The following is a 15,839-nucleotide window of genomic DNA, read 5'->3' as shown; positions in this document are numbered from 1 at the left end:
CAAGAAGCAAAAGCTCCCCATTTAGAATGTGGGTTGTCAGCAGAGATTTGTCCTTAAGCAATTACAGCAATATATTTCTCTACTACAATACTGGTAATCAGAAGGGAAGCTTGCTCTTTATTCACGTCCAGTAGTTGAAAGGTGGTGACCCACGCTGTACGTAATAAGCATGGAAAAATGTTTTTGTTTTTGCAAAAGGAGAGGAATAAAATTAAAAAGATAAGGAGAAATAAAAAATCAAGGCAAGATTTTGCTATGAAAAGCCATCTATTCACTTAAAGGAATAACAAACAAACGGGATGAAAGCACCACTAAAATCAATTTCATATGGATAGGGAATTCAGTTCAGAAGTTGTCTATGACCAATGTGAGTAATTAAATAGAGCTGAGGAAATAATACACAACAAAAAAAGGTTTCTACACAAATATATCTTGTATGTTCCACAACAGAAATAAGACCGCTGTTTATACATATTTACTATACGAACTTGCAATTTTTTTTTTCTATTCTGTGATTTGAATAGGGTGGATATTTGAGACTGTTCATCAAACCTGCATATAGGGTAAAGAGATTTATAATAACGCAAAAGTAGAGCTGGTCAAAAACAGCAGGGTGGAGAATATGAATTTCTTTAAAACAAACAAATAGAAATGCAGTATTATGCCAAAAATCTGAAGACTCCAAAATGGTTCAGTATTTTGCACAGCAAATTACTGGTTACACACATATACCTGGTCCTAAACATGCTGAAACCAAGGATTTGAGACTTCACCTCTGAAGACTCAACCTGACAGACGACAGGGATGTGGTGCTTTCAGTCTCCCTTCCTCCATGTCAAGGCAGGAAACCCAGGGACCCTGGCAGTGCCCCCTTTCCACGGCTGGACTGCAATGGTTAGTGAGTCTGCCCTAGTGATTTCCAGCCATGAGGAACACAACCTCATGGATCCACCCCCAGGTGAGTGACCCTTGAAGTCACAACTTTTGCGGCTACAGGCCAAATCACAGCTTCCAGGCACTCTGCCTGCTATGGAGCCCGCTGTCTGAACAGCCCCGAAAGAGCTGTAGGCCATATAGTCACTTTAAGAACACAGGGAAAAAGCAAGACTCATTTTTTGTAGCAAATACTATACAAGTGCTCAAAATTAGCTAAGGAGAATAAGTCCCTTCTGGTGACTCAAATAGATTCTTAAATGAGAGAGGAAAATTATTTCTCTGGAAGAGGCTGCAGTAAAACAACCAGAAGAGGGGTATAGAAAAATACATCAAAGCTACAGAGATCATTTCTTTTAGAATGATCAGTATTATAGCTTGGACATYTTTCTAGTTTTATGAGAGAAATCTCTGGGTCACTTACCACCTTGTCTGCAGCTTGAGCTTCTCAGCTTCTTGCTGCCAACCAGGACATAAACCCCAAAAGCCCTTGTTTATTTTCCAGGGACTGAAGTGCTAACATAAGAACTGCGTATCACTGCTTGATAAATCTAGATTTCTGCCTCAAGAACACGTGAGAAGTTTCAATCTCCAAAACAATTTGTTTCAGAAATATATTGTTCCAATGTTTCTTAAATACAGCTTTTAGCAGCTTCTCTGGTTTCCTGACAYGTTCAGAGTTTCTTTGTCTGTTTCTTTTATTGAAGCCTGGAATGAAAACTGACTTTCAAAGAATGAGAAACCCCTTTTGTGTTTTGACCAGCTCTCTTTTGGATACCTCTCTCTCTATTGTGTTGATCAGTGTGTTATCATCTCAAAAACACATCATATCCATTATACAACCTCAAAGTCTAATATTCGTTACCTGCATCTAAGTGAGTATGTAAGATTACTGCTGGAATTTGACAAGCACTGATGTGAATAAGACATGATTGTACATTGATGACAAATTCTGACAGATACCAGTCGAGTCACAGGCAATTCTTACTACAATTCAAGTAATTGTTTGTGGACAGTTTTTCTTTCTATTTGCTCAGCTCTACTTAATGAAACATGCTTGACTGCCTACAGCACGGGAGGGATTTCTTGCAGTATGCTAGAGCTGAAATCACAATAAGAGGAACAAACCTGATCCGGACTGCTCAGAAAAAAAAGTCTTATTTATTACTAATCATCACAAACAAAGGAAGGAAGGAAATCTACTGAAGTGCTGGATGGAAGGGCGGGAAGATACAGGTTCATAATCACCATGAATGTATGCTGTGTTTCAGGGATATAGACAGGTTTGAATAAGCATGCCATAGTGGAGGAGTACTGAGAGCCAAAGCCAGGCTGGCCCTGCAGAGCTTTAGAAACAGACATCAGCATGCAGTTACCTGAGGTTTCTTCACCTTAATGATCCACGTGGGAGGCACAATGACAGCAGCGTGGGCCCCCAGGGAACATGGCTCCTCAATGTGATGCAGCAAGAAACAGGTGACTTTGTTGTGAAACTGGAAAAGTCAATAAAAAGACAGATGAAGCATGGAGAGGTAGGGGAGGAAAATAAAAGTGCAAAAATGGAAGCAATGTTCCAAATTTCACTGTCTTTCCAGGTCCTCTGGACCATGGGAGTTTTAGGAATATAGATATTAAGACCACCTTCCCTTCTCATGCTTTCTACCACACATCTGTCTCAAGGTAAACATGCATTGGACCACAATCCAGGCTGACACGGTCATATATATTAAGAGCTCATTGACCCCCTCAACAGGCAGCAATAAGACATCAATGAGAGACAGACAACAGCAGTACAGTGCAGCAAGACACTTCTCCTAGGAAGAGTCATGTGCCAGTCAAAAAAATTGTGGAGTATCTTAAACAAAAGGAACAGAATGGGAAAAAAAAAAAAGAGGTAGAATCCTTGAGAAAGAAAACAGAGAGCCAGGACAAGTGAAATGGCTTGCAGTGGGACAATTTAGAGAAGCTGCTACTCTCAAGCATAACAGAATTACAGAATGGTTGWGGTTGGAAGGGACCTCTAGAGATCATCTAGTCCAACTTCCCTGCTCAAGCAGGAACACCTAGAGCATGTGGCACTTGTATGGTCTACTTACCGCCTGCTTGCACCAGGAACAACTGATGGCCACAATCTCTTTACTATGGAAGGAAAATTTCTGCTGAAAGCCCTGGAATAAGCAAGAGAAAAAAGATTAARTTCCTCCCAAATGCAATAAACTTGACCCTTGACAAGTGACTATGCTAGACTAAACCAATTCAAGGTGCTCAGGTACATTAACTACTTAATCCTCAAAGTTCTCAGACCCTGAGCCTGAATAAAATATCGACAGGATTTTTAGTGAAAGTTCTTCAACTGGGACATCTTCACACACGACATTTTAAAAACATATCTTTTTTGCCTTAAATTCGGTAGCTAAGAAGGACAGAGAAAAAGAAACAGAGAGGGAATGACTTTTAATTTCTACAGATCTGACTAAGACACAGATTTTCAATTAAACAAAATTTCTTATCATTATCTTTTTTTTCCCTAAATGTAGACAAGCATTTAAGTTTTCTTTCTTTATTTATTTTTAATACAACAGAGTGCAATCAACTACAATGCTATGTGGAAGTGTTCCAATAGGGAAATTAAGCTTAGTGTTTTACTGAGCTGACTCAGATCAAAATCTTTTTAGTCAGTTCCCAAAACAAGGTGTCCTGATTCAAATCAGATATAAAACAAAGTATTTATTTATTTATTTATAAGTATAAGCAAGTATGAAATTTTAGTCTCTCCCGGAGGAGTTTATTTTTATAGAAAGTAATTTCAGCAGAACACATAACTTTACATTATAAAGCTAGAAAAGACTATTAGATCACATATAATTTTCATGTACATAGCACAGGCAACCAACAGCCACAGCAGTTATAATCTAAAAACTTGTGTTCAGTTAAAGCTTATTTTATCCATAAAATGAATTGATCTGGGTTGATGGCTCTAGGGATAGAAAGTCCAACACTCCACTTGCTTTAGTCACCTCCACTGCTAAAATTAGACTTCTTTCAAATCTGCAGTTGTCTGTATCCTTTAATCACAGACTTCTATCAAGCCTTTCTCCACTACAACACTAGGGCACTGGAGCCCTTAGAGCACCCAGAGTTTTCTTCCTAATTGAAAGGCTCTCTCTTAGGTCATGAAGTWGTGAGTCAGTTTTCTTTCTGACATGTTGAGTTTTACTTAAATCTCTTACCTGTTGTTCAATGGTTAGGATGCAGTATAAAGGATTATTATTATCTAACTTAGTAATAACTATAAGAAAACTGCCTTGCTGCTTCTACAATAAAGCTCCCCCTTGTGCTAGCTGCTGTAGAAAAGACAGAAAATGGACAGAGGCAAAAAAAAAAAAAACGAGCCCACTGGTGCTCAATGCAATGAGAATGTCAAGAGCATTAAGGAAAAAAGAGAATTGAATTAACAACCAAAAATTCACATAGAGATAGGCTGATCTTGTCAAATGAGGAACTGAACCATAGTCTGTCCATAAATGGTGGCAGAAAACAGTCCTGCCAGGGCAATGAAGAGGAGAAGTGTCTCCCTGACCGCCCACCACGCACAAGTGCTTGTTGTGGCTGTTTGGCCAGTAGCAGACCCCTCCAGCTTGTGTTCAAACCAGTCTGCCAGATATACCACACCACCAATTTAGGACAAGTGCACAAGATCGTACCTGGTGCTACCTAGATTTTTCCAAATTGTTCCCTAATCTCTCATGTTCTGCATTCAGAAAATCTCAGAGAGCACATTTTTTCACAAGGAAAGTGACTTGGCTTATTCAGGCTTGGTAATGGCGCATGGCCAAATGGCTTTACAAAGACAAGCCGGCAAGATGCTTCTGGCTGGGCAGATCAGGCCTGCCATTGAGCATTAGCATGAGAAGAGCCACTGTCGCTTGGTAGTAGCTGTATGAGTGTTGGAACAGAGGTTTTACGTTTGACAAATTATTTTATTCTCTCTCAATTAGATAACCACTTCTTAACATTTCTCACAAACCTTACTCCTTCTTGCCCCAAAAATTAGAAAAGAGAATTATTTCAGCCCCTCATGAACAAAACTTTTTTTTTTTATTTTCTTCTAGATTTAACAATAGGAAAGAAATCCAACCCCCYCTCCAAACTGCAGTTAATAAATCCTAGAATCCAATACATTAATTCCATGGCCTGCCAGTGGTATATTTTAAGCATATGGACTGAGCAGCTTGTCTGGTTCTGGGTGGACCATTTTTCATTTATCCAGTAAGCCATTTGGCTTTTAGGGAGTCATTAGAGAAAATGAAACAGCAATAAAAACATATTAATGATAAGCAGCAATTTCCTTCCTCAAATTGTTTTGCAAATGTGAGTTAACTCTTCCTAAGGTTACGTGTTTGAGGTATACTAGTAATTATTTGAAGCCCAGCTTTACTAGTAAAGGAACTAATGAAATAAAATGACAAATATGAGGTTGTCATTGCCAGGTTGTCACACTGGAGCCTTTGAATACTCCAACAGAAATCATCTCTTCTTCCCATGATTTTCTCTCAGTTTCTCCCAGAAAACAAAAAAAAACAGTTTTTCTATTTCATTCCTGAGTCATGCAAGAAAGTCTTATGCACAAATTCATAAATTTTGGAGTGGAAGATTAATTCCACCATTGTGAGAATATCAATTAAATACTACCTGATTAACCCTGATTCACAGGAACACGATTCCTGTGTGACACATGAAATTCCATGTTGTGAGTTGTTCTTGTCAAAGTAAACAGTTGTTCATACCAGAGGAAATATATTTGGAGGAAAAGAGCACCTGAATCCACAGCTTGCATGGGTGACTAGAATCTGTCCAAATAATTAGGATCAAAGTCTACATTAACACAGGCATACATGCACAGCACATAATCAGGTCTAGCTCCAGTGGGTCTTGGTTATTTCCCCAAACTCATTTRTCATTAAGAATAAACCTATTTATCAATAAGATCAATGTTGGGGAAGTAACAATTTAATATTGTACACACTTTCCTAAGATATTTATCTTGTTTCTATAGTTCTCAAGAAGACTTGCAGTGCATGTTACTGTATGAAAGCTAGGTATTTTTACAACTCAGATACTGTCAACAAATGAATTACTTGCATGGAGATCTCTGCTAAAACATCTGAGAAGCAGAATTGAATTTCTACTAGAAATTTGAACTTTACCGCTATATATAGAGAAAACAAAGCCCCGCATCAATCCACAAGCCRTTAAAAGTAACACATAAAAGAGTTTTATAACTCCTTTCTAAAGGGGTTTTTATAACTGTTCTATATTTATGAGTATCTTATAAGTTATATGAAGCAATCATTATATTAACAAGTTGTATTTATAAGATACTATAAGATATTTCTAAGATGCATCACTAAACACCTGCCTCTACTCATACTTTTCCATAATTATTTATTGCAAACCCTTGTTGAATATTTGGCTAGATAGGACTTTGTAGCCTAAATCAGACTATATATGCTATAACCAGACTAGCAAGTAATCTGGAACAGTAGAATCATAGGTCCTATTAATCCTAAGGAAACTATACACTGATATTTTCAGAGGATTTTACTTTGGATTAGTTTTAGCCTGCTCCTGTGGACTGAATGCTCTCAGTGGTTGCAAGGCATTAGGCCTTGCATTAGCCTTTTAATTAAGCTTAATCTAAAAGGAATTCACTTGTGCTATAACACAGCCCCAGGTGTGAACCATGGTATGTGGTGATGATCAGGAAATTCCCTTGCAAAATACAATCCTCATTTGAAGTAAAATACGAACATAGTACCTCTYTTCTCCAACTCTCTCAAAAGGGGTTAACAATCACGCGGAAGGCAGACAACATATACATGTACAGTGCCAAGCTGAAGATATTGGGGAGCATTAATTCTTTTCCACAGGCTTATGACTGGAAGCATGAGATGCAAGTATCTTTAACTCCTCATCTCTGCCTGCTTCACTCACGCTACTATTAATAACCACTAAAATATTTAGATACCCAATTTCAGCCATGGAACAAGACTAATAACTTCAAAGATAAATGAAGTCTACAGATTCATTAGGTATTTCATGAATAATATTTTCTTTTATTGCTTTAAATTCACTGCCATTCCATTTCAATGGCAGTTGCTATCTTCTGGAATGACAAATGAAGGAAAAAGACAGTGCTCTGTCAGAGCCATCAGAAATGTAAGAGAGGAGACAAGAGGGAAAAGTTCATGGCTAAAGAAGAGACTGCTTYATCATTAACAACAATGGATTCATTTACCCTGAATGCCTACGTGTTAAGTGTCCAGTGTCATGGTTGTGATGCAAAGGAAATCTTACCTTTCCGCACTGCTTACATTTCCCCTCCTGTCTCCGCCTGTGCACCCAGTGATGTCGGACAAAGTTCTGCAAGGGAAGAACAAGAAAATGCTATAGGAAAGGACAGTAGTTTGTACTCAGAGGTACAATCTGTGTGAAAATGGTTCACAGACRTAGAAGGAAGGGGCTCTCCAGCCATGTGTGACTGCCAATGCAATCGTTTCTGGAGCAAAATGCAACAACTGTGTTATGGGGAACCCCAGACAGAACCAAAACTGCAGGATGCGATGATGTCYTTTATCCACGTTGCAATGCAGTCAGAACTATTCTCAGTACCCTTCTACAAAAAGAAGAGTAAATATACAGGTCAATGCAGGGGAAAGGAAAGAGGGGAGGAAGAAGCACATCTTTCTACTGAGATGTGCTAGACATTTACATCCTGGATGGTGGCAGGAGATGGGCAAAAAGCAGGTGGGGGTGTAGGACTCCTGCCCCTGCTTCTGTGCAAGCAATGGGGTTAGCAGGAGTCTCACCCATGTGGCAGGGACCTGAGCTACCTGCTAGCCAGCTGCAAAGTGACCCTGCTGCAGAAATGGAGGGATCTGCAGATTTCCCTAGTTATTCTTCCTCCCTGACAAAATCCCCTGATGTTTAAATAAGTTTCAAGAGTTACCTTCCCRGGTTGGGATGCTTTTCTTCAGAGACGTCAGCTTTAACTACATATCTGTCTTACTGATGTAAATACAGACAATAAATATCCAGCACCTTAAAAGGGGTAGAATTCACATGGTATCTGGAAGTAAGTCGTAAATTTTTTTAATGTTTGATTTTTCTGACTATCAGACTAAACCTGTTTCTTGAAAAAAAGTGAAGAGAGAGGCTAACAGGAGGACACAGAATCAGAGAAAATAAGCAAAAAGACTAGCTCAAGATCAGGAAAAAAGAAAGAAAGAAATTATACTAAAAATATAAGTAGACAGAATAGCTGAATGAATGGGAAATGAGACATCAAAAAGATGAAATGATTCCTGCTAGCGTAAGTAATATAGTGCTTTAGCTAGAATTCATGTTAAGCTCATTCCAGGGAAGAGAACATGTCCCACAGGAAGCAGGATCTCTGTCTACAGCTCCTCTGAATCTAAAAGCACTGCTACATCTCCATACCAGGTGACTCAACACACAAGTCAAAGCAAAAAAAATAAAAAAAAATGTCACTTGTGCAGTACTTACTTCTCTTGGAGATCTAGAGCCCCCTTCTCGGAACGTCGGTTTGCAGCGGAAATTAATCTGCCATTAAAATAAAGCAGTTAGAGCTGAAAAGGAGCCAAGAAAGAATTTACTCTGATTGTTAAGTCTAGGCCTTCAAAAACGTTGTTAGAAACATCAGCTTCAGTAATTAAACAAAGTAACTTGCATGACTGTTATAAAATCTCTTTTCGTGTGCCATAATACAACTGCCTACCCAGATCACCTGCTTGACCTCTCTTCCCCTGGCCTAGAAGAAAGGCTTCATCTGCTTTTATAAAGGTCATTTGCAACAAAAACAGACTTAAGCTGAAGTTTCARAAGTCACTGGGAGTTGGAAACCTAACTGCACAAGATCCTTTTGCACACCTCAGCTTTAGGTCCTCATAGATGAAATCTTTGGAGAAAGCACAGTTCTTGGTGTCTTCACTGACGTTACCCTACGTTTCTGCCTTTGCTTAGACTGTTCTTTTTTATCCACTCCCCATGCTCCAAACCATTGGAGCAGCACAGCACTGCCTCATGCAGTGCGGCGCTCCCTCTTTCTTAGAGAGGAAGAGATGCAGAAATAGGTWCCATAAACAGAAAATGTTTTTAAGAAATTGAAGAGGAAAAAAGGCATAAAATAAATAATGAGAATGGAAGATGAGCAAAATAATATAACAGCTTTTGAGAATAGAAAAGAAATAGAAATAAGAAGAAAGCAAATGAGGAAAGAAGAAAAAAGGGTAGAAAAAGAGAGGAAAAAGGGAATCCATGGAAAGAATGAAAAGGAAATGAGATAATGATTCAGTAAACGGATTCAATCTTAGGCATTTTTTCTTCTTCCTTTTGGCTAGCCTTCAAAAAAATAAAGCACTTAAAAGCATGGTTGAGCAGTGTTCTTACTATGAAGCTGCAAGGGTCAAGCTTCCACTATTTTAAATACAACCTATGTCCTGCCCATATAAACAAAGTCTTCTCTCTTTTTACATGGCTTTATAAATAGTAAATCAAATGACAGGAAAAAAAAAAGAAACAGAAAAAAAGTGAACCAAAATATTTGATAATTAAAAACAAGTGAAATCCACAACACACAGTGTTCCTCCTTTGCTCTTCATATGGTGTTGCAATTAATTGTTTCACCTCTGAATCCTACCAAGTTAAAAAAAGACTCCAAGCTTTCTGTTATTTTATTTAGAAACTTACCTTTGGACAGAAGGCCAAAAAGAAGGCCTGTGCACCAGTTTTAAACTCCATGTGGCTTAAGGGAATTGTAAGAGCGAGGTAGACTTTCATAACAGCTGTCTATCAAGAGATGAATTTTGTACATAATGAAGATCAGAGTGGCTTTTACCCAAGTGTTACTTTGCTGGGCACACCACCAGCTAGCTGGGCAATGGGGAACAGCATTGCTGCTGATGACAGAAGTCATGAAAAATTCACTGGTAAAATGTTGACTTGTGTTCACCATGACATTTGTCAACACAAGCTGAAACACTGGGATGTATCCACTTGCTTCTTTTATGGAGGACCACATTCCAAACATCCAGGAGGAAGAATAAAGCTCTTATGATATCAACGGGGATATTCCCATCCATATTTTTTACACAGATACCACAAAAAAATCTTTAAAATATTATAGGTAAGGTGCAGTTAAGATGAATCACTGTTGGAAAGTCCATGACTGACAGCCTGCAGGCATCTGAGGGTGAGGAGGGCTCCATGAAAGAAATGGGAAGAAGGATGTATTCCACCAAAGTGATACAAGAAATAAAAGGCTTAACATATCCAATTGAAACAATAAGAATTTCATTTTTCAGGAAACAGAGGAGGAAATGGTGCGTTGTACTAAACTAAACACACAAAGAAAAAGTTATACTAGTATCCTATGCTGCATTGCTTATAATAAATTTAGTTGTCATAAGCCGAATTATGCTGAGTTTAGCTGTGAAATTTTAAGAGGCCAATTTCGTGCATGACAGGAAACTACATTKTCTAACTTCAATCTTTAATCTAGGAGTAGGGGGAAATTACTTTTTAATTCTAAAAAATGTRAAAGCGTAAGGGCTTCTTTTCTGGTACATGGGGTTTGAAAGAAATCTATTTAAAAAATAGGACTTTCTAAGTGAACTTTTTAGCAAGTATATTGTAAAGATACCGATAAAAAAAACTAACTTCCTGTATGGTGTTTTTCAGGCTAGAAGTTTAGTGAGGGAATTACAAGAGTGTCACCAAGTCAGGTTCCAGAAGGTGGCAATGTCTTACCTTCTCTARCTGCTCCATGCACGCATTGTGGACCACAATCTTGCAGGCAGCACATTTCCTCCGCAGAGCTGATTTCTGCAAGAGGAAAGGGAGGTGTGGGTGCGTGGAGATGGTCACGGGAGGACAAGCGTTAGCTGACAAATGAGAGACATCTCTCTTTGTACAACATATATTAATCCTCTCCCGAAACTCGCCATTGGTTTAGATATTGAAAAGAAAAAAAAAAAGTTTGATGTTCTTCAACTAAAGATGTGGAGGTTGTGAAAGACAGCGGGACATAGTAATCCAGCTTGTGAACAAGTAGCAAAAGGCCCATTTTAGGCAGCAGATTACAGTGCAGATCACAGGGCATCTTGRCAGGCATCAAGGAGTTGCCTGCCAAGATGCCTATCAAAGGCAAGAGAATGTATCCAGGAGAGAGGGAACGCACTTAGGGTTTTAGGGTTTTTCTCTTCATGCATCTACTCAATCTAATAAGCTAGAATCAAGTAACATTAACAGAAGTTTACCTTATAGACCTGAGTTAGAAGGACAGAAATTTTGAGATTAACTTATTTTTTTTTTTTTTTTAATTTTTATTTTCCAGGTTTAGCCAGAGGAGTGAGATGACATAAAGCAATGAATCTCCAAGATGAAAAAGTTCAAAAATCAAATAAAGGAAAACCCTTACAAGCAGCTATTTTTTGAGTAGTTGGATTTTTTAAAGCATTCTCTTGATTTTTGAACTCTGGTGCCATTGCAAGTAGTTTACAACCATTGTGTAAGTATATAGTGTGTAAGTATATATGTAAGTATAGTGTGTAAGTATATAGTGAAGGCTAGTAAAAATTTAGACTTTGTATCTTTTCTTTCATGTGTACTTTCTTTGCTTTGTTATGAAAAGATCCAGTTTCCAGAGAATAAAAATCCACATTCTATATGGCCTAATGTCTTCTACAAAGTCCCTGCAATTACAGGTTTTGTTTGTTTGGGKTTTTKTTTGTTTGTTTGTTTTTTATTTTTGTTTTTGGCCATTTTTTCCAGTTAAAATACCTGATCTAGAAATCTACCTTGTCTACATGTGAAAAGTCAAAGGAAGAGCAAGGTAGGCTCGGAAAGAAATAGTATCTCTTCAAACGATTTGAACTGGAAAAGCATTACCTGTTTAATGGATTGAGTTAAACTAACCCCAGGTAATGTTAATTGGATATCCAGCTCCACTTCTACAGTACTGAAAGCCCTATACACTATACCATGTTATACAAACAGATACTGCTTTCTCAGATACTGCTTTCTCCCGGAGGGGGCCCATATGCTAAAACTTGAAACAGAAAAGTCAGAATCTCAGTCAGGTTTAAGCAAAGGCCAGGTAAGAAAGAACTTACAAATCTTAAACTCTACTGCTTCTGCCATATATTTCAACATCTCCACAGCTACTGACTAGAAAAGTGTGTCATCATCTATATATATATCACCTATATCATCTATATATATACACATATATATATCACCTATAAAATGCTAAGGCTAATCTTGTCAAATCAAACATAGCACATAATTGCATTTCCATGCTACCTTCAATGAGCTAAATTGTGAAGAAGTTTTGCTCAGTTTGACAGTAAACTTCTACTAAGAAGGTAAAGAAGAACCATATGGGGTCAGACCAAAGGTCCATACAGTCAAAAATTCTGTCTCCAGCTTTGGCCTTCGGATCAAAGCAAGTAGAGAGTAAAACACAGTGAGAATTACCTGAAATATTGGCCCCAAATCAGCAATTTGCTTGAACAGTCTTTGGTAGCAACAAGCACGCACTTCTCGGGCTTGGCGTTCATGTAATAAGCCATTAGACATGTAATTCGCTCAGGAAATTATAGGTGCCCCCCAAAAAGTGCCCCCCAAAAGTGGAGGTATTGTTGAATCAAAATGCTTGGTTTGGATGAAATTACCTAAGYACTTTTTAAGAAAATCAAACAGATGGTATCACAGAGAGACCCAGGCACTATTTGCAGAGATCACCAAGAATAAGAACTCCACACATTTGCTTTGCGATCCAAGGGTCACGATGTTGTCTTGAACATTGACTCAAAGCTCAGAATTCCCCTGTCCCACCAACTGTCCTAAATACTGAGGGAAGGTTTTTTTCATCTCTTCTGCTGAAACAATTCAACTTAAATAGTAGTTTGGTGAAGAGAAATGAGGTAGAATAAAAGTGTAACAGTGACACCATAGTCAGTCCAGGTTTTGAGATCACTCCAGTAGAAGTTATTCTGATATGTATAAAAAAGGTTCAACACAAGAAGGAAAACCTTGAATATCCTATTTACTGCTGAAGAATGCAAACAAGGGTTTGCATAATTCAAACCCTTGCAGTCGTTAAGTAAAAATACAATCATCAGACCTTCTACTCTCATTGATATATGTGCATATATAARTAAAAGACTGATTTCTTTCAGCTTTTCTGAAATACTTCAATATCTAATCTTTCTTCCTTACTATATTAAGCAAACTACACATTAAATCCTGTGTCATTGTCTTAATAACCTGGGTCATTAAAAATTTTCTCCAGACAACACTGTATTTAATGCTAGTCAAATACTAGTCCTGCTAAGGCTTTTGCTTCTTTTGCATTCTTTCTCTGGAAGCACAGGCATCAACAATAGCAGTAAATAATTAAAAGCTTCTGAGCAATGTATCTGTCTAAAGTTAGGCTCTTTGCCTCAGAAATAAAGCACGAAATCTGAAAAAGTAACACTCACTGAGAATTTGACTTGACAGCTTTCCTCCCCCAGGTAGCAGAGGTCCCCAGAAACATTGGTCTCCAGCCACAAGTGCTCTCCATTCACAGCATTTTCCTGAGAAAAGATGATTGTTAACCTGGTTTGAGAAGTCATCCAGGCGACTAAAGAATATTTCCCAGAAATGTGAGATCTGATTTCAATTCCCAAAACCAACCAAACAAAATAAACCCTCATACACACCCRCACACACTGTTGAACATTCTTCAGCAGCACAAAACCATCACTATATTGCCCTAGCTGACCATCCCTGCTTAAAGGATGCTGATGATAAAAATGAATAATGTGTCATAAATCAGAATGGATGTATTTGCACAGAGAACTTCACTCATCATCTTCCTGCATGATGCCTGGTTTAACTGGGACTCTCAGTTTCATAAGCATGAGATATACACATAGTTTTAAAGCAATTAAAATCAAAGGAGGTGAAACAAAAACACAAGCACTAAACTCCCACAAATTTTTGAAAACTAAACTTCCACAAAGCTTAAGTATCCAACTGAGGCTACAGCTTAATTTTATACATCAAAGAATAAGTTAAAGCAATGCTCTCAAAAATTAGAGTTAGCACACTGACAGTTAGAAATGATTAACAAAGCAATGTTTGATCTATCTGTGAAAGCCTCTTCATTTGACCAAAAATGACCCTTTCTTTTTTAAAAATTCTTGGCCAAGGAAATGTGGTTGCATAATGACTACAGTTTTCACTATACTGTAATGCTAGGTTAACTTAAAGAATACCTAAAAAGTTTACAGTATGCTGTTTAAGCACAGTGAATAAACAGGAATTCTATTCAGCCAGAATTAGAGCATGATGGAAAACGCTTTGACAGCCTCTGACATTTAGTTCCCACACTGCAGAAGTCACAAATGATGACGCGCACCAAACAGATGGCGTCCGACAGCAGGATGCCCCGAAATAGCCATTTTGGTTAAAATAATGTAGTTAAAATAACACTGACAGTTTCAAAGTGATGAAATGAGAAAGTTTCTCTTTCGCCTTGTGCATTTCTTAGGTAACGCAGGGAAGCAAAACTGATAAAATCCTTTGGCTTCTGAAGCCTGAGTGCATCCCTAGTAGTCCAGAACTGTGCAAGTGCACTCCCACCACAACCTATACTCCCCTCAAATAAACCAGGAGGAAAAGACTAACATGGGATTTTCTGGTGAGAATTCTACGTGTCCACAGGTTTACTTGCATCCAAAACTTTCCCATTAAACTCAGGATTATCCCTCAGCATAAACGCGCTGTATAAGCAAGACTTGGATTCCTAAGTACCACTATAGTGCTAATCCAAGCACTATGGTGCCTGRATTAACCTCAACTTTTATACAGGCTGTCCTGTGCCCTCATTACTTTTCCTTCTTTTACGTGCTTGTCCACTTAAATATAAAACTCCCTGGGATAGGAATTTTCCCAAATTGCATGGTCTTAGCACAAATCATTTGTGTGAGGCCACTCAATGCTAACACAATGCAAAATAGCTTTAAGAACTTAAAAGAGATTGGCAAACTTCAAGCTTACTCAMATGGTAAATTTATTTCCTTCAAGTTTCTCCTCAAATTAAAGCATTTTTTTCCTAGCAAGAACTACCTCTTCTTTACCGCATTTCACGGAAGTTCAGTCACACCATACTAATAAAATGACTATGTGCACTGTCTTGTCCAAAATATTAACTTCCTGTCTGGTTTATGAGGAACCAGACAAAACAATAGGACCAAAGCAGAAAGACGTGAGTTTCTCAAATTGCGTTCAACCTGAGCTCATTGCTTGCAGAAGAATGACACAAGCTTATATTATGACCTAGAGCTAAATTTTATAGATTATAAAAAGATGCTTAGGAAGGATCAGTTTAGGAAGCTAAGTAAGAAAGCACACAGCTCCTGGGGGTTTTAATCAGGATATACAATGCTATTAAAAAGAAAATAAAAATAACAAATATACAGATTAAACACCCTTCCTTTCAGTCCACTTGCCACCCAGGATTTCTAAAGATGAAGTGGTCTATTTCCATAACTTAGTTTAGACGCATTTAGCGTTTGTTCTTTACTGTTCCTGATTGGGTCATGGATTCGTATGTCTGACTTCTTTATTGCCGTATAAATAAAACAAATAAGTAGTCTTTTTAGTCTGTGGTATAAGAGAGTTCAGACAAGATCAGGCAATAAAGCGTACAAATTCTATCACAGTATAAATGGCACACCTCAGATATCAGTGGCAGTGAATATAAACAATTTCACAGCAAAGTATAAAAACTCACAATTTCAGTTCCAGCAAACCAATATTTCAAAATCTCTCATCCT

General features: G+C 38.0%; 1 protein-coding gene across 1 annotated transcript in view; it reads right to left on the bottom strand.

Moving 5' to 3' along the window:
• DGKI (diacylglycerol kinase iota) overlaps positions 1–15,839 on the bottom strand; it is a 201,707-nt gene that overhangs the window by 102,359 nt on the left and 83,509 nt on the right. Inside the window, exons 4-9 of the mRNA XM_026037282.1 lie at positions 13,497–13,592; positions 10,762–10,836; positions 8,500–8,556; positions 7,291–7,356; positions 3,030–3,101; positions 2,310–2,426 (exon numbers count right to left, since the gene is read on the bottom strand). Coding sequence (XP_025893067.1) covers positions 2,310–2,426; positions 3,030–3,101; positions 7,291–7,356; positions 8,500–8,556; positions 10,762–10,836; positions 13,497–13,592 — 483 coding nt within the window. The remainder of the gene's footprint in view (positions 1–2,309; positions 2,427–3,029; positions 3,102–7,290; positions 7,357–8,499; positions 8,557–10,761; positions 10,837–13,496; positions 13,593–15,839) is intronic.

This window comes from Nothoprocta perdicaria, unplaced genomic scaffold (genome assembly GCF_003342845.1).
Source record: "Nothoprocta perdicaria isolate Ctin4 unplaced genomic scaffold, notPer1 scaffold_195, whole genome shotgun sequence".
NCBI lineage: Eukaryota > Metazoa > Chordata > Aves > Tinamiformes > Tinamidae > Nothoprocta > Nothoprocta perdicaria.
The sequence above is the reverse complement of the archived record's forward strand: the minus strand, read 5'-3'. Positions and strand labels throughout refer to the sequence as shown.